This window comes from Varanus komodoensis, unplaced genomic scaffold (genome assembly GCF_004798865.1).
Source record: "Varanus komodoensis strain SLA01 unplaced genomic scaffold, ASM479886v1 scaffold1, whole genome shotgun sequence".
NCBI classification, from domain to species: Eukaryota; Metazoa; Chordata; class Lepidosauria; order Squamata; family Varanidae; genus Varanus; species Varanus komodoensis.
This window is the reverse complement of record NW_025335268.1, coordinates 4,052,608-4,071,387: the sequence shown is the minus strand read 5'-3', so window position 1 is coordinate 4,071,387 and position 18,780 is coordinate 4,052,608. Positions and strand designations below refer to the sequence as shown.

Here is an 18,780-nt window from a genome sequence, read left to right as displayed (position 1 = left end):
TGTATCTGTAGCCTGCACAAGACCAGAACAGGTAAGAATTTGCACCACATTGTCAGAAGACCACCATTTTGATCTCCATCACTCAGTGAGCATTTCTGACCAGGCCATCCCTGTACCACTTACGGATGTTCCTGATGCTCCTTCTCCTCTTTCTGAATGGGTGAATCATAAATATCTTGGAGAAGTGCTCAGAGACATAACATGTGCTGCCTTAGGGTGGTCAAGCTGGGGCTAGTATTCTGGCTTTCTGGTATTGACATTGTGTGGGGTTTTACTCTGATGTTTTATATTTCAGCTGCTTCTGTTTAATCTTTAGCTCATACAAACTGTTGCAACCTGCCTTAAGCCCTTAGTCAAATAAAAATATATAACAAATTAAAAGGAGCTTGCATCTGGCATATGAGAGGTACGCTACAATTCCTGGCAATTTGCCATGCCATCCAGATGCTCAATGTAATTTTCCTTAGGTGCCCTCCCGGAGAGGAAGATTAACCCTACCTTTACACACATTACATACATCAAACAAGGTATGATTGGCAGTCTTCTATTGAATTTAAAAGCAGGCCTGTTTGAGTGTAGGTTGCTTTGTGGTTGGCACTAAATGATAAAAGATACAAGAACCTGTTTTCAAGCGCATATAAAAGCACACCTAGACATCATAATTTACTGTCAAATAACAATTTCAAAATAGTTTATAGCAGAAGACGTAGAAAACATGTCCAACCAAAATTCCCAACTACCCAGCATGGTATACTTGGCATGCAAGTCTTATTATAACTGAACATTTGGATCCATCTGAAATAGCCGACCCAAACTGCTGCTCTCCAAGTGTGTTGAACTACAACTCCCAGTATTCCTGGCCACTGGCCATGCTGCCTGTGACAGATGGATGCAGAAGTCCAAGACACTGGGAGGGCATCAGGTGGGGGCTAGCTGATCTGAAGTCTGCTTGGAGGCAGCTTGGCAGGCCTTGTTTAAACAGGGAGCATATTTTAAAATGGAGTGAAGGCTAAATGGGCAGGCCCACTTACTTTACTCTGCACCACAAAGGCACTGAAAGAGAAGAAATCTGCATACACCAGCAGCTTCTTCAAATCTCCGCTCCACTGCACAAATTTTAAACACAAGACTCCTTCAGTGTTTCAGCTGCTCACTCCTGAACATGAACCAAAACACAAGCAAACAGTGACGAGCAGCTGAAGTACAGAAGGAGAGAACAGGCAGAACTGTGCTCTTCACAATAGAGAACAGAGAACTACAGCACCCTTTGCTAAGATACATAGCAAAGAGAATCTCTGAATTAGGGGTATATGCCTGGGGTCAGATGCAAAGGGTTGAGCCCCAGAGCCACCAGGTACTTATCCTTACTACTGGAATTTTGTTGAGGTAGTTCAGATAAATTGAAACACTGGATCCTCATTGTGCAGCTTCCTTCTTAGTGATGGCTTTTTGCTCAGACAAGTAAAGAAGCAGAGCTGTTCTCACAGCACAATAACCCACCGTGGGTCATTCAAGCCTTGGTGAGGAAGTGGTGCATTCAGCTGCAATTTTGAATAAGCAACTCCCAATTGTTGCCCTGCCGTATGAACCTGGCAAATGGGAGTTATGTGAGGGTTAAACAACCCTCAGATAGCCCATGTCTGTTTTTGGATTATGTGAAGACTGTTTAACCCTTGCAGAAACCATATCTGCCAGTGCTACTAGACACAACAGTCCCTAAATAAAGTTTGCATATGCTACTTGACTCCCAGAGGCACCCCAGCTCACTATGAGCGAATTAACCCAGAGAGAGCTGTGGAGTGTTGACTGAACCCTGTCAGTGTGCCTACTGAAATCTACCCCCTTCATGAAGTCTGGGAATGTGATGGGGACTGTTGAAAGTCTCCACCAGTATAGTGCCCTGTTCATTGCCTGCTCAGGTCAAGGGGAGAGGGAAGGTTACAGAACCCTTCTCTTCTTCCATGACTTCCAAAACCGCCACAGTCTTGCAGCATGCAGACACCACCTCTTATGACATACCTAAGCCACTGTGCCCTTCAAGGAAGCAAAAATGGAGTTCAGAGATCAAATGGCTTTACATGTGGAAGTAGACTTTTGACTCAAAGGGTGCCTGAGTGGAGGTAAAGCTTTCTCTCTGAATCTAGGAAACAAATGGAACTCTTTAGGCAAAAGTCAACCAGGTACTTCAGAAAAACCAAACAGGGGGCTCTGTCTCAAGAAACATGGACTAAGCACCAACATGGAACAGTGATAGTGCCAGAAGAGCATTGCAAGGGTCTTGGAGACCAAATTAACCCCCGTTTACTCTTAGAGCTCTGCCTTTTATTATTACCATTGTGTTCCCAATCTACTGGATTCACTCTCTTCCCCAAATAGAGAATATTTTCACCAAGATCCAAAGGATTACTTTAAAAAACTACGAATAGTTTTAGCACACTTAGGTTTTTTTCCATACCATATTGCTTTAGAAAGTCATTCAGTTTGATAAAAGGTACACCATATATCCCCAACAACAAAAAAACCCCAAGATCCTCTGGGGCATCTGGAACTGTGTGTGTAATTCTTTGTATATCAGACTCAATATCTTGACTATCAGTTCAAAGTGCAAACTTTATACATACAAGTTGTATATACAAGTACACCACCCTCCCCTCCAACACACAACACAGTACAGTTACTTATTCTGGCTTTTCATGCCCCTCTTAAAACTGAGTTTTCATGGTGCCTCTACTTGTATCAACACTCAAATACCACAATATCACATGATTGGTTAATTAATTACCTATAAAGCCCTCCTAAGCCAATAAAGGTTGTCTCTATAACAGCAGACAATTTTTACATGATAAATATATCCTGCTATTTATTTGATGCAGTAGTAAAACATAGCCAAATTCCAATATTTAGGAAAAAACAAAGCATAATGTTACAGCAATGTTAATCAATATTTAAACTTTTAACCTCTTTTACAAATCCTCTCCTTTCCATTTGGACCGATGCCACTACTTTGGCTGTACAAAGTATTGTGAAAATATGCAAAAAATTAAGACAGGTTTGGTGACAAACTACTGCAGTTGTTAGAACCATTAGGCACTACTTTGTTAAAATGAGTTTTTCGAGTTTTAAAAAGGTCTTCATTTTTGTATAAAATGCATCTCCTTCTTGAACTAAATATCCTATACATTTCACAAAAATATAGATTTTGGAACCCTTTAGACTTCATCAGTCTGAGCTGCTTCCACTGTCCTGCTTGATGTCATTTTCTTGTCCAGCATCATTTTCCCCATCACTCTCTTTATCCCAGTCTTTCATTGAGGCTCCCATCATGAAGTCGTCTCGCAAAATACTCCATGCTGGCCCTTCTTCTGATTTAGATTCAACCTGAGAGTTGGGAGAGGGGGAGCAGGGAAAAGATGAGTAAATGATAGTATCAGACAGAACATTTCTCTTTAAGCAAACCACCTCAAATCGACTGTACTTAGAATTACAGCCACTTGATTCACAAAGAGACTGTGTCTTAAAAGCAATAAAATGAATGTGCGACCCCCTATTGTCCCTATCACAACTCCCCCTGTTCACCCAAGAGGAAACTCTCTACTGACTCTGGAAAGGCTTGGGCATCCAAAAATTGAAAGGGGTGGGGGAACTATTAATTGATTTTTCTTCTGAAAACACTCAGTAGGAATTCTTGCCTCCCTCAAGCCCAAGAAGTCTACAGGCAAGAGAGGTGGAAGGGAAACTGATTGAGGACAGGGAATGACAGCTGGAGAAAGGGGAACTACAGCTGACTTTAGTTTCAGGCTTACAAGTAGAAGGGCTGAGAAGACCTGAATGAGGTCCCTGAGGGTGAGTTCAGCCAGGAACAGTCCAAGTCACAGTGATGCTTGAGGTACAAAATCAGTTTGGTATCCTACTCCTCACTAAATGAGCAGAATCTGCCAGGACATCCTCCCATTGCTGGACTCTGGTTGGGAAAAGAGGTGCTATAACATGAAATGGCAAGATCGCTTCCTCAAGCGACACATTTGAGGCACTGAAAAGAGCATGCTAGTGAATTCCTATGCAGAGGAGCACTCCACTGCTCTTGTGAGACTGCCCTTCCTTTCAAACAGGACTTATGCCTCATGCATGGGTTCAGATCTGATTGCTGGCCACTAAGAAGTGATTCAAAAGTCAAACCAGCAGAATGAATTGAGCCTGAGAAGCAAAGCAGTAGCCAGAACAGTTGGCAAAGCACTAGTGTCATTCAAAGCTGCACCTATTACAGTGGTCTAAGCTGGAAGTACCAGAACATGGAACACAAACCAGGCTACATCTATCTAGACAGGGCTGCAAGTGGAACACCATCCTAAGAAGAGGAAAAGCACCCCGTGCCACAGAGACTAACCAAGAGGCATGCGTTTTGCTTTGTACTTGGCAGACAGGTCCCATCTGTAGACTTATTTACAAGGCTTTCCTAGAGAGATAAAATTCCGAGAGGCACCAAATCATAAATGCAACAGAGCCAGAGGCACCATCCTAGTGCAGTCCTAGTCCTACTAGGATGGCCTGTTCCAAAACCTGGGCTGCTGATTTCAATTCCCAGTCCAAGAGGGTACTATAGTCAGTAGCAGTGAAAGCTTTAAAAGAGGTATCAGGAAATTATTGGTGTTGCACTCCACCATCCTCATCATCCTTCTCCTGGAACAGATTATCCATCAGATTTAAAGCCAAAGTTAGGTGAAGAAGCTCAGTCTCATGCAAGTGCTTGTAATTGCAAGGCAACCACATACTCAAACTATCCAAGGTCACTGAGCAAACTGCCACCTCTGCAACCTATCTGGGGGTGCCTTCAGTAATTAGTCTTAATTATATATTGCAGTTTTTGCTTATAGAGCACTTGCTTGTATCAGGCATGTTAGAGCCTATTTTGATCCTATAAGAAATACAGAATGCCACTAGGAAACCAATGGCTGGTTCATACATGCACCTACATCACTTAATCTCAAAATTCTTGATAACTTGCAGCTGATTGTAAAAACTTATTCCACAGGAAAACATTGGGTAGTATCAACTGGTAGTTTTCGGTTAGCTGTAATGTAGGTCCCATTGAGGGTATGATCCTATGTGTATTTATACAGAAAACAACTCCTACAACTTTTTTCCTGTTTAAACATGCATAGGATTGTGCCCTAAACTAAGTCTCATTCATTTCAACTGATCTGCTCTACATAGGACTAATATTAGATAGTACCCATTGTGATTGCATAGATACCAGGAGATACAGAAATGCTGGCTACAGTGATTAATCTGTGCTGGCTTATGCTAAAAGTCAGAGTGATGAACTATGAACTGGCCCAGAGATCTTACTATTTTGAGCAGGGTGGATGGGAGTATCATAGTAAAACCCTGAATAATTTATGGTAAACTGACACCAGAGGTGAGTAAAACAGGACTGAAGAGGAAATTGACTGACCAAAACAAAACACACAGCGTCTTTGAAAAAACAAGAAAAATGCCCTGAATCTAACTAGACCTCAGGCTCTCTAATGTCCTAATCTGCTCTCCAGAAAGGCATGTCCCCCTTCCCCAGCCTTACCACCAATTATCTGATGGCTTTTTGGCTTTTATGCATTTTTCTCCTATTCTAAAAGCTTGAAATGTTTCTCCAAAGGCTTAGTTACTGGCAGGCGCTTTTAACTAAATTATGCTTGCATTTCATGTATTTTGGTCCTAAGTCTTTGGGCATGCTGTTTTTGTCTTTGGCACAACCCACTACTGGAATAATGATGAAATTGAGGCTGTTGTATTTCAGCTTATCATGACCAGGCAAGACCCCCTGGAGAAGATAATTATGCTAGGGAAAATCAAAGGCAAAAGAAGAAGAGGAAGCCCCAATATGAGATGGACCAGTTCCATAAAAGAAGCCACAGCCTTGAGTTTACAAGAGCTGAGTAAGGCTGTTATGGACAGGACATTTTGGATTGCTGTAAGTGGGAGACAAGTTGAGGGCACTTAACAACTAGTACTGAATGCAACCCCAAGAGTATTTCCAAAATGGAGTTCGGCCTTGGGCTGAAAGAAGTTCTAAACTGGACACAGGCAACTCTGTACAGAGACAGTGGCTCTGCATGGCCCTTCGTTTCCTGACAACCTAGGGTATTGCCTCTACAGTAACACATTTTGTGGCAATCCAAACTGCCTCATGACTGTTTTATTACAGTCAAGATATGACTTCATTAAGATATTTCCTGGCATGTATATCACCACAATATGTGGGTTTAGCATATTCTGCTACTTGCTACTCAAATCATCTGATGTCAGCCATTACTGACTAGGCAAATTGTACTGTGCAAAACTGCCTCAACAGAAAGGCAAGAGCAAGTAGCTCCCTGGATAGCAATCAAGTTAGAAATTTGTTCCCAAATTTGTGTCTGCCTGGAAGCAGGTAGAAAGAAGCAGTGTTTAGCGAGTAAGAGAGGGGAGGGGAGCTGGGTGACAAGCAGTTTGGTTTCAGCTCAGCATTAGTTGCCAGTCTCTTAAAACTGAGGATGCAAAAAGACCTCTACGGCAGTGCAACAGCACCACTCTGTGGCAATAATTCAAGCAACACCACACCATGCATCAAAGACAAAAGTGCCCCATTCAGGCTTTAACAGGGCTGTTTTCAATGTCTCATTAAATAAAAATAATCTGTGTTCAGAGTAGACTAATGGTGGTATCCTAAACATGGCAGTTCAATTGAGTTCAAAAGGACTCCCCCCCCCCCGCCCCAAGTAAGCATGTTTGGAATCTCAGGCTTAGCTTTGTATTTTAATATTTGACATCACCCAAGCTACAGATTGCACCATAGGTCATCTGTTCTCCAATTCATATCTCAAAGCCCTCATTTTTCATGTTTGCATAGTTAATTACAGAGTTGGGTCCAGGATCTGCTTTCTTTGCATGGAAAGGCTCTGCTTACGGAAGTTGCCTCCAACTCATTTTCAGGGATTTTTTTACCTATCCCTTCTCTTAACTCAGTGAACCGAGTTCTTTCGAGTTGGTGTAGCATTTCCAGGAGGTGAGACTGGTGTAGGGAGATAGGGGCTGGAATATCTGATTGTTCTAGTCCAGCTAACCACACTTAAATCTGTGGCCAATATATTTAAGTTTCATTGTGCCTTCAATGTGCCAGTGTGGTGTAGTGGTTAAGAGCATGGGACTGGGACTCAGATGATCTGGTTTCTAGTCCCCGCTCAGCCATGGAGCCAACTGGGTGACTCTGGGCCAGTCACAATCCCTCAGCCCAACCTACCTCACAGGGTTCTTGTTGTAGGGATAAGATGGAGGAGGAGAATGATGTAAGTTGCCTTGAGCCCTTTGTAGGAAAAAGGCAGGATATAAATCGAAAAATAAATAAAATAAAATAAAATAAACAATTGCTTCCATTTCTCGAAAGATTAGAAACATAGAAACAGAGCAAGTCAGAAGGGGTCTCCCAGGCCATCTAGTCTGACCTCCGGCACCAGCCGGCTCCACTCACGACATGCCCACCATGTGGACGTCCAGCCTATCCTTGAACATCCGCACCGACGGGGCCTCAACAACCTCTCGTGGAAGCCCATTCCACACCCTCGGGGTCCTAACTGTCAGGAAATGCTTCTAATCAAAATATTTAATGATTGTAAGCCAAATGAATAGCAATCTCTCCAGTCCTAAGGATGTCCTGTATTTCTTCTCAATATTTAATAATAACCATATGCAAGTATTAGCCCACTGCTTTGCAGACCCCAAAGTCTTGTGGGATAAATGTGCCATATTTATCTACAGAACAGTTCTCCTGCAATATTCATGGCAAAAAGTGACTATAAACAGGGAACACTCAACATTTGATATCTCTTCAGAGGGCAGAAATATATCATTCCAGAAACTATTTTGAAAAGATACATTTCAGTATGTGAAATTTTGCATGAAAGGTCTCTACTCGAAAACAATGAGAGATAAAATTATCTTTGTTAAAAAAAAGAAAGATAATCTTTACTCATTCTCCCCATCCATGAAATTAGCATTAACCACTCTTCCAACCTGTGCAACAACACAGCTTTTCCAAAAGATTACATTTTAAACAATTCACTGAACTGTATCATAATTCTTACTCTGAAGTATCTGTCCTAATCCATTTTACATTGGTGCCTGAATCATCAGATTTAATGCTTTTTTACATTCTTAGAACAATTTAGAGTGCTCTAGTCTCTTTGCCAATATCTCCGCATGGAGATCTGCCAACACTTGCACTTTTTACCCAGTTACCAATTTCAACCTATTTCAAATTTTTGTTACATGTGTCTTATACTAAAAATGATTACATTCACAAAACTAATGCTAAGTTTCTGTGGATAAGAGATGGCAAAACTGATTTCAAGTGATTTGGCCACTCAAATACAGAAACTTTAAAAAAAATGTTACACAGTCCTCATACACTTTAAAATGAATCCTTTTAGGGAGCAATCCTATGTAAATTTAGGCAGGAAAACACCCCAAACTTCCCAAGCTTAGCACATAACTGAACCTTGAATGACCTTTCAAAAGTTTCATTGTTACGTCTCTTCCATACTCTCATTGCAGAACTCTGATTTCTGTTAGCTTGTTTTCCTATTCCCCTCTACCTCCTGTTATGGCTGAACAACTTCTATGTACACAACCCAGCAAACCTCAGGTGTGGAGCAGCATAAAAAGAGTGTAATTAAATAACGTTGCTTCATTCTCCAATATCTTTACTGTAATATCTAGATTTTTCCAGCTTCTAAATACTTAGTAATTCATCCCTCTAATTTCTCTTCTGGTTTGTCATGCATACTCCTTTCCTACCCATTTCTCTTTCCTTTTCTTATGCCCTTCTTTACTGATAGTAGCCTAAGAAATATCAAAGGGTCAACATTGATTCTTTTTATTTATAAGCAGTTTAAACAATGGACCAGCCACATGATTAAGCACTCCCAGACCCTTCAACCACTGCTACGGTGGCCTCGCCCCACCTCTGTGTTGCTGCCACCACCACCACCACCCAGCCTAGGATACTTGCCCACCCACCACCCCCACTGCAGTGGCCCCTCCACAGCCATCCTTCCCCTCCACCATGGCACATTTTCCTTTCCTAAGGAGAACCAGCAAGGGGAGCAGAAGATGACCATGAGTGTGGGGGGAAGGGAGGATATCATGATTGCAGGTGGGAAGGAAGTCGGAGGGAGGAGGGAGAAGAAGACACGTGAAGACATGTGTGAGTGGGGTAGAGAAGAAGCTGAACTACCAACCCTGATTCCAATTTTCCATGGTGCTTGTGGGCACAGTTCAAAATAAAAAATGTGCCTCAGGAACCAAAAAGGCCCTCCTGGCTCTAAAATGGTGGGCATGTCGTGAGCGGAGCCGGATGGTGCCGGAGGTCAGACTAGATGGCCCGGGAGACCCCTTCTGACTCGCTCTGTTTCTATGTTTCTATGTAACTTTCAAGTCTTCTTCAATCACAAGTTGCAAGTTCATCTAAAGCAGTAAAGTCAATTTCTGAAGCATACTTTTAATTCACCAGAACTGAATTCTGCATACCCTTATTTCTACCAAAAAAAAAGAGTTACATCTAAAATTTAACTCAGTCACACTTAAGTCAATCTTTTAAGCCTTACTTTTAATTATAATTACTAAGCCATTAATCAGATTAATTCACTGGCACTGAGTAAATAATAAGCACTTCAACATTTTAAAAAAAGTTAGTACTTAACTGAAAGACTGGTTAACAAACGGATTTGAGGTTTTCTATTCCAATATCCAATCATTCATGATTTACTTGTGATAGTTTGCAACTGCAATAAAATCCCATTTGTCAGTTAGTTGCAATACCATCCAATCTATCAAATGAAAATCCTTAAGGACATCTTCCCTCTTTTCTTAGGTTAACCAGAAAAGTCATTGTTATTTGTTACTGTACTAGTTACTAATTTCTTTAATCCTGAATTTTCTGTATATATGGAACTGGTGTACTGCACAGAGTTTTATCTGTTACATTGATCCTATGGGAAAAAAGCAGTAAAGAATATAATTTGATTCAGTTAAAAGAATTCTAACAAGTGGTAGAGTTTCACTGAATTCTTCCATCAGGATTAAATTGTAAGCTGAGACTCTGTTTCCAGCTCTGTGTTTCTTAAAGCCCTTATCCTATGTCATCCTACACAGGTATATGTGGAGCGGTAAGTTCAAAGAAAAGCTTTAGAGAGGCATTCTTTCATTTCATTTATTATATTTATATCAAATCAATCAAGCCAGCTAACAATTCTTTCACACTTATCCTCACAAAAGCAACCCTATGAGGTAGGTTGGGCTGAGAGTCTGTGACTGGCCCAAAGTCACCCAGTGAGCTCCATGGCTGAGCGGGGACCCGAACCCAGATCTCCTGAGTCCCAGTCCTGCACTCCTAATCACTACACAACGCCATGTCTCTCCTGCTTTAAGACTAACACAGGAACCAGCCACAGAAATCATCCTTGAAATATCATGTTCACATAGCAAGATGTAGACTGCCTTATCCAAGTGGCTTACACTACTACAAGCCAAATTATGTAGCATGACTCCTATGACTTCCTTTGGGATATTTAAGATTTCTGCAAAATTTGATGTTCTCCCCACTTTTCTGCAGTGTGAAAAAATTGATATATCCCATGTATGTGCCTACACATAATGACAAAGTAGGTATGTGCACTCCTGGATACATCACATGGGCATGCTTTTGCTATAGGAGAAGTATGAGCACATGAAATGATCCTGATCTAGTTCTCTCTTTTAAAAAAATGTACTGAACAAAATAAGATTATAGTGGAGGAAAGCAAGCAACAAATTGTCTGCATGATAAGCAATTAGCTCACATTTACTGTCTCTGAAAAAATATCTTATCTGATGCCAGAATTTGTCTTCCTGTAGATAAAACACCAACTTTTTTCCTGGCACCTTCACCATGAGGCAGCTTAAAAGCCTACCTGCTTAAACCAAGGTTTACATTCACTGCCTTCCAAAACCACACATTCCTACAAAACCAAAACAATCCCTGTTCTCCGCTGCAATATTTCCACACACACACACACACCCAAAAACAACACTTCAGTAGAGGTTCTATTTTGTGTACTTTTGCAACAAAAATATAGAAAGCATTCATACGGCAAAACAAGCAGTGTTCAAAGTAACATGTTGCTTAGTATTATCGAAAATATCACCCATAGTATTCCTCCCTCATCCAAAAAAGGTGACTCTAGTGAGTGTACCACACTTGATTTATTCATGCAAAATAAATCAGGTATTGAGAATGCAATCTATAAATGTTTGGATGGAAAATAGGCGTGTAACTCCCAACATGCTTAGCCAGCCATGATACATAGCTGGGAAAGGCTGGGAGTTAGAAGTCTTTTTCCTGAGTAACCACACATGATTATACCTTAGGTAAAGGTAAAGCTTTCCCCTTGACGTTAAGTCCAGTCATGCCTGATTCTAGGTGGGCGGTGCTCATCTCCGTTTCCTAGCCAAGGAAGCCAGTGCTTGTCTGGAGACAGTCTCTGTGGTCATGTGGCCAGCATGACTAAACACTGAAGTGCACGGAACGCTGTTACCTTCCCAATGAAGTGGTACCTTTTTATCTACTTGCATTTGTATGCTTTCAAACTGCAAGGTTGACAGGAGCTGGGATGGAGCAATGGGAACTCACCCCGTTGTGCAGATGTGAACCAGCAATCTTTCGATCAACCAGCACAGCAGCACAGCAGTTTAAACCACTGCGCTACCTGCATCCCAATTATACCTTAATAATGTGGCACCAAATTGCATCTTTATTTATCCTTTCAAGAAATTGCTACTTGCTACAGAGTCACAACTTCACAAATAGAAAGTATTTTCAGAATTCTTCCCAACAAGGGCCTGAAGCTTTAACTTTCCTTCTTTTACTCTCAGGGGGTGGGGCTGAAATCCCAAGGTAACAAGCCATGTTTTGTTCTTATATTGCAAGAGGCCAATTAATACACAGAAAATTATTTAGCATTTGCAAATCAATGCACAATTCCTTAAGATGCAAGTCTGTGCAAATTTGGACAGAAAAAAATCCCATATGTAGGCTGGGGAATGCTAGCATTTGTAGGACTTTCTCTGTCTAATCACACATAGGATTGCACCCTTAAACAGTTCTACTGAAACCAAGATGATAGACTTACAAGTAAAAATGTTCTGGACAAGGGTGTTGATAGCCTTTTCCTCATTACTCGGAGGACTCATTTACCATGGCAAACTAATCTCACTTTACTAGAAATATATTTGGCATGGAGAGCTCAATTACAAAAATGAAAATAAAACCAAGATGACCCCTTGCAGACAATAGAACTAGGACCTGCTGAGATATTAGTTTTTACAGAGTGATTAGATGCAAGTCACTGGAATCTATCCAAACCGTCACCCAAAGTTAGGAAAACCTCTTATGACTTGACCACTGTAGGAATGTGAAGTCCTTATTTTGCCTTGTATAGAAGTGCAGCAAAACTTTGAAGCTGAGAGTTCACCTAGGAATTCCAGGGCTGTTACTGCAGTTTCCAAACCAAAGCATAAGCGGACTTTCACCCACTGTTTTTTGTTATTCTCAAATGCATGATGAAAAAACAAACCCGGTTTTTAACAGACAGCACAGCAGCTGTGACATGGGAAAATGCTATCCTAAATATGAGTATGAAGAATGTAAGCTTTAACAGCAGGTATTATACTGTTTAGCTGTTATGTATAAAGGCTGCTTCACCAGACACACTTAACAATGTTCTCCTTTGAATAGAGAAACGTGATTTAGCTGTAGCAATGAAATTGATTTTCCTTCCAGTCTGTATCTCTAGCTAGCAGGAAGAAACAAAAGTGTATTTTTCTCTCTGTAAAAACTGACAACTGAAGCAAACAGTGATCAGTTGAAATCAATGTTCATATAGCTTTGAGGGTTCTATAGCACTGATGAGATCTGAATTTTGCTCCAGTGTATTAATGAATAGGGAACATTTTATATTCCCTATTCCTAAACTGATAGAGAGTATTAAAAGATAACTCCCTTTCACATGACAGCTTTGACCTATTAAATCATAAGACTTCCTACACAGGAGAGACATCATTTCTCCAAAAGCTCAGAAGGCAACTGCAGTTTTGGTGACATGCAAATATCTTTAGGTTTAACCAAAGACAGATGATCAATCAATTTTAAAAAAACCTTCACTTGGCTGAGAGCCATACTGAAAATAAATTTCAGACCTTACAATTGCAATGGAGAATGTTGGAATTGGCCACTGTTACCTTAAATAGAATATAAGCCAAGCAGCAGTGAGAGAGAACATGCAAGTTATACTGAGCTTCAGACACAAATATAGAAAAGCGATGTACATAAGTGATCACACACAGTTGCATCAGCAGCTCTTGATCAGAAGGGCCTGCTGGAAAACATTCCCAGTAAGCAAACATTACAAAGCATTGTTTACAGCACCTGGGCTCCCTTCTATCCTGGATAACTTCATCTTCAGCACAGAGCAAGCGTTGTAATTCCACCACCGTGTGCTTAATTAAGGCAGGACAAACAAAGGTTCTCATTTTGAGACTTGCTGAGGGACCACCCAAGGAAAGGCCCTCCCCACTTCCAGTATTTTACAACTGCTTTTTGGATTTCTTGCTGTGATGGATGTGTGAATGAATACATGCTGCAGGTTGACATTCACCCAGGAATTGCATTACCCACATCAAACTATTATATCCCCCTGCCCTTAAAGGCTACTTCATGCCATAGGCTGCTATCCTGCACATGCATTCCTGGGAGTAAGCTCCCCTGAACTTGCTCAGAATGTATTATTAGTTCGGGTACATAACACCTCGGTTTCAAAGAGCTGTTACAGCAACTGTATAGATTCCCATGTATGTCGGAGCATTCCTATTCATAATTTAATTACTATCAAGACAATCTTCATCCTACTGTGACATTTTCATTATATGGCATTCAAGATTCAGCAGCAAAAAAAAATCCACATTAGTTTCTCCTCTCCTCCCCTTATTCATGCACCTGTATGAGTTACCAAAGGAGGCACACTGGACTCATCAGACATCTATTCCCCATCCAACATGTGAAATAAGTAGCTTTTTTCCCAAGCTCCAGTCAAAGCTGCCAGGAATTACAGCGCAGCTGAACACTACAGCACCAAAACCCAAAGTGGTTACATATCAGACTGCCAGGAATTATAGCATTTAATGTAATATAAATATGCACTTAAAGCGCATATCTAATATCTTTCCCTCTTCCTCCAAGGAGATGACCTCCTGAGCATCACCAAACTGCATTTTCGCAGAGGGAGGGAGGGAGGGAGGGAGGAGGGTACAACTGCCGGTTCCAACTCCTGATCACTACCGTAGTCAATCCTAATCAATCCCACTTATTTTTCAGGCTTGATGTCAAGGGTCTGGTCAACTACTGCTGGAGAACGAATGCTGAATGAATCTGGAAAGACAATTTTAGTTTCTCCCATCTCATAAAAATATAAACTGGCAATGAAGGGGAGGAGAAGTTCTCTGTCCACGTGCACACATGTGCTCACATGCACACGGCATGCATGACTAATAATTCACATATCCCAGTGCTGATCCTGGTAAGCAGACAAGATTTGTAGCAGGTTGGACTTCGCCCTTCTCCCTCCCCAAAAAGAAAGAGTCAAGGCTGAACTTTCTGAGATACGTGGGAGTGCCTAGCAACCCCACAGCGGGTATCAGAAACAATACTTTGCTCCCTTACTGATGCCCAAGCCCAGGAGGAAGGCTGGGATTCATCAAGCCTACCCAGAGATGAGAAGGACACTCAGGATAACAAGCCAATTTGGGAAGCACTGTACCTGGAAGAAAGTCCCAGTGAACCTTTTTTTCCAAAGTTAAGCTCTGTACAAACATGCATTACTTCAAAAGAAAGCAAACTGATTCTGTGGAATTCTTCGACAAAGTGTGAAATAAGTATTAGGGCAGAAGGACTTCATTGTTCTAAGATGGGGGAAAATACTTATTAATGTACATCTGCATCACTAAGCTTGAGATGTTTACAGGAGACTAAATTCCGTGTTGAATTTTTCTTTCATTTTTTTTTTTTTTTAAGAGCTAGAATGTACTCCCAAGGAGGGAAATGTCTGCATAGCCAGGTGCGAGACTGGCAGTACTAGGGCCTAAATTCTCTGTTCATGAGCCAGGTAGGGTTAATGAAGCCATAATGCTTTGTTGAACATCTTAATCCTGACCTGGAAAGATCAGTCTGTCTATCGGAAAGAATCCATTTTTATGCTAGCTTAGCCCTTGGCCTCCCTGGAGAACAGCCTGCCAAATCCTGGCCATTCTGTACCAAGCCCTAAATTAACTAATTTGTGATATGGACCATATACAAAGCTTGGAGAGACTGTGCTTTGCCAATGAATTCCAAAGACTGTCTGATCTTACCAGGTTGGAATTAAGATATTAGCACAACAAAGTGTTCTTTTGGAAAGAGAAAAACAGATAACCAGCATTCCCTAATGTGAGCTGCCTAATGGTGGCTGGGAAGAAAATTTCTTGTCAGGTCAGAAAGATGCTAAGGGCTGGGATCACAGCTGCCCCAGTACTGCAAAAGAACCAAACAGTTGTGCCATGGAGATAGATGCGTCACGAAAGCAGACAGATGCCACTCTGTAAGATCCAGAATAGAAGGAACAGGGCTGGGAAAGACCCATTCATCTTCAGAGGCCTTTTTGTATACCTCACTGCCAGAGGTACATCTGACTAGGGCATGAGACAAAGACTTCTCAGCTGTGGAGCCTTCCCCAAACACAGGTTAGATTGGTGCCCTCACCAATTGAATCATATAGACATGTAATCAAGTACACATTAGTTTTGTCAGGCCTTTTGATATATTTTAATCCCCACCTGCCTTTAATTAACTTATTTTTGAAGTTTCTGGATTTTACTGTATATTTATTCTAATTTGTTATAGGGGACTTTTTGAGAGCTAAAATGTGGCATATAAAAGTAATTTCACATACATAAATAGCAGTGACTGAACAGATAAAGGAGACCAAAGCAATTTACTTACAGCTGAGTAAATTAGTGACAAGATCAAGAAAACCTAGAGACAAAGCAACTATCCTTTCCCCATTTTATTACATTTACAATCTATACACTCCTCTGAGATACTGAAACTATATGAGATTGAGATAGTAAATTCACAGGGGGAGTCCTTCCCAGATTGGGCCAGAATTAATTAGCTTCAGCTACAGAGTTGCATCATGGGTTTTCAGACCATTCTCTCGTCATTTCCACTGATCCATCTGAATTTTACAAATGCAGACAGCTTCCTTATTGCAGCAACACACATCTGCTCATTCTTTATTTTTCAGCTTTACATAATCACAGACACTATGCTTTTAACTAGAAGCAACTATTAATTTCAATATGAGAACAGAGGCCAGAATATTTCAACTATCTATTGCAGATTCATTCCAAACTGGGCTTCAAACCTGGACCAATTTGGAATTGGCTCATTACATCCTCAGTGCCCTTTAAGTACCTGGTATGGTACTGAATCTGCCTTGGTCACCCTGTACGATGACCTGTGCAGGGAGAAGGACAGGGGGAGTGTGTCCCTGTTGGTTCTCCTGGACCTCTCAGCAGCTTTCGATACCATCGACCATGGTATCCTTCTGGATAGGCTAGTGGGATTGGGGGTCAGAGGCACTGCCTTGCAGTGGTTCCGCTCCTATATCAATGGCCGATTCCAGAAGGTGGTGCTGGGGGACTATGGCTCTGCACCATGGCAGTTATGCCATGGAGTTCCGCAGGGGTCCATTTTGTCCCCCTTGCTATTCAACATCTACATGAAACCACTGGGAGAGGTCATTAGGAGGTGTGGGCTGCAGAATCATCAGTACGCTGATGATACCCAGCTCTACCTCTCGTTTTCTACCAATCCAGGTGAGGCAGTGGCTGTACTGAACTGGTGCCTGGCCAAGGTAATAGGCTGGATGACAGCCAATAAACTGAAGCTCAATCCAGACAAGACAGAGGTCCTGTTGGTAGGCAGATCGGGCTTCAGGGAAGGGGACCTTGAACTTGTCCTGAATGGGGTTGCACTCCTTCTTAGGGACAAGGTCCGCAGCTTGGGAGTGCTCCTCAACCCAGAGCTTTCACTTGAAGCTCAGGTGACAGCGGTGGCGAGGAGTGCTTTCTTTCAGCTTCGCCTGATCCATCAGCTGCGCCCCTACCTGGAGAACGACTGCCTGGCGACAGTGACACATACACTGGTAACTTCCCGATTAGACTTCTGCAATGCACTCTACGTGGGGCTGCCCTTGAAGACGGTCCGGATACTTCAATTGGTGCAAAATAGAGCTGCCAGGCTACTGACGGGGACTGGGCGTTATGTTCACATGACTCCAGTCCTCCATCAGCTGCACTGGCTCCCCACTGAAGTCCGGGCCCAATTCAAGGTGTTGGTTATTACCTATAAAGCCCTTAAAGGCTTGGGTCCTGGTTACCTAAAGGAGCGCTTGCGTCCATACGTGCCCTCCCACTCCTTGAGATCAGCGGGAGAGGCCCTTCTCCAGGAACCCTCCGTGAAGGATATTAGGAGGGTGAATACTCGGAGGAGGGCTTTCTCTGCGGTGGCGCCCAATCTATGGAATGCACTCCCTGGAGAGGTCCGCCTGGTGCTGTCGTTATATGTTTTTCGGCACCAGGCCAAGACCTTTTTATTTAAAAGGCATTTTAATTGTTAGGTTATTTACTGATTTTATATCTTTGGCCAGGGCGTTTCCAATTATATTGTTTTTATATGATTATATGTATTTATTTATTGTTGTAAGCTGCCCCGAGGCTTCAGCGAATGGGGCGGCATAGAAGTTTACTAAATGAATAATAAATAAATAAATAAATAAATAAATAAATAAATAAATAAATGCTGCCTCCTGATCCCTGCTACAGAAAAGCACTTGGTTTAGTAGTACCAAGGTCTCGTCACAGGAATTCCATTGTGTCTTAAAATCCTGCTGCAGAAATATCTCAAGCACCAGGAACCATGGGAAATTTCTAGGGCTCTTAGTAGCCTGCTTAAGAAAGAATAGGGCTTGGGTGGGACTATGGTCTTGGGTGAAAATGCATTTCTCAGGATTCCTCAGGATACTGCTATAACAGATTCCAATCTAAAGAATAACAAGGGCTACACAGAAAGTCCCCTTTGGCCTCACCAAGAAAATTCTAGAGGAAGGGTTAATATATGGTATTAAAAATGTGCAGGCACTATTACTCAGTGGTGGAGCATATGCCATGCATGCAGAAGGCCCCAGGTCTGATCTCCATCATCTTCACATACATCTGCCTGAAATCTAGGAGAACTGTTGGCAATCAGAGTTGATGATACTGGGCTAGGTGGACCCAAGTTTTGACTTAATGTAAGGCTATATTCCTGGCTCTGTAAGGCTTCCTGCCCCACCCATCTGGAGAGGGGAATCTCTCTGGCATTTTCTTGCTGCAAAGGAGCACTAGTGAATTTGGGCAGGGGGTGGAGGGGCTAAAGTATTCACAGGTTTTCCACTTTCATGGGGGTCCTAAACCCCTAACCCCCATGAATGAGGAGGAACAGTGTGCTCCTCTTCACTCTGATAGCTTCCCATGGTTTCCGAAAGAATCTGTCCCATCCCACAACCCTGTTTTAAAAGAACTAAAATAACATTTCAAGCTCTTGCTAATGCAGACAACATTACAACATATGATGACATATAA

General features: G+C 41.9%; 1 protein-coding gene across 1 annotated transcript in view; it reads right to left on the bottom strand.

Moving 5' to 3' along the window:
• Nucleotides 1–2,832: 2,832 nt before the first annotated feature.
• Nucleotides 2,833–18,780, bottom strand: part of RRP15 (ribosomal RNA processing 15 homolog) — a 35,516-nt gene continuing 19,568 nt past the window's right edge. The window contains exon 5 of the mRNA XM_044427001.1: nucleotides 2,833–3,378. Within this exon, the coding sequence (XP_044282936.1) occupies nucleotides 3,220–3,378 (159 nt within the window). The 3' untranslated portion in view covers nucleotides 2,833–3,219. The remainder of the gene's footprint in view (nucleotides 3,379–18,780) is intronic.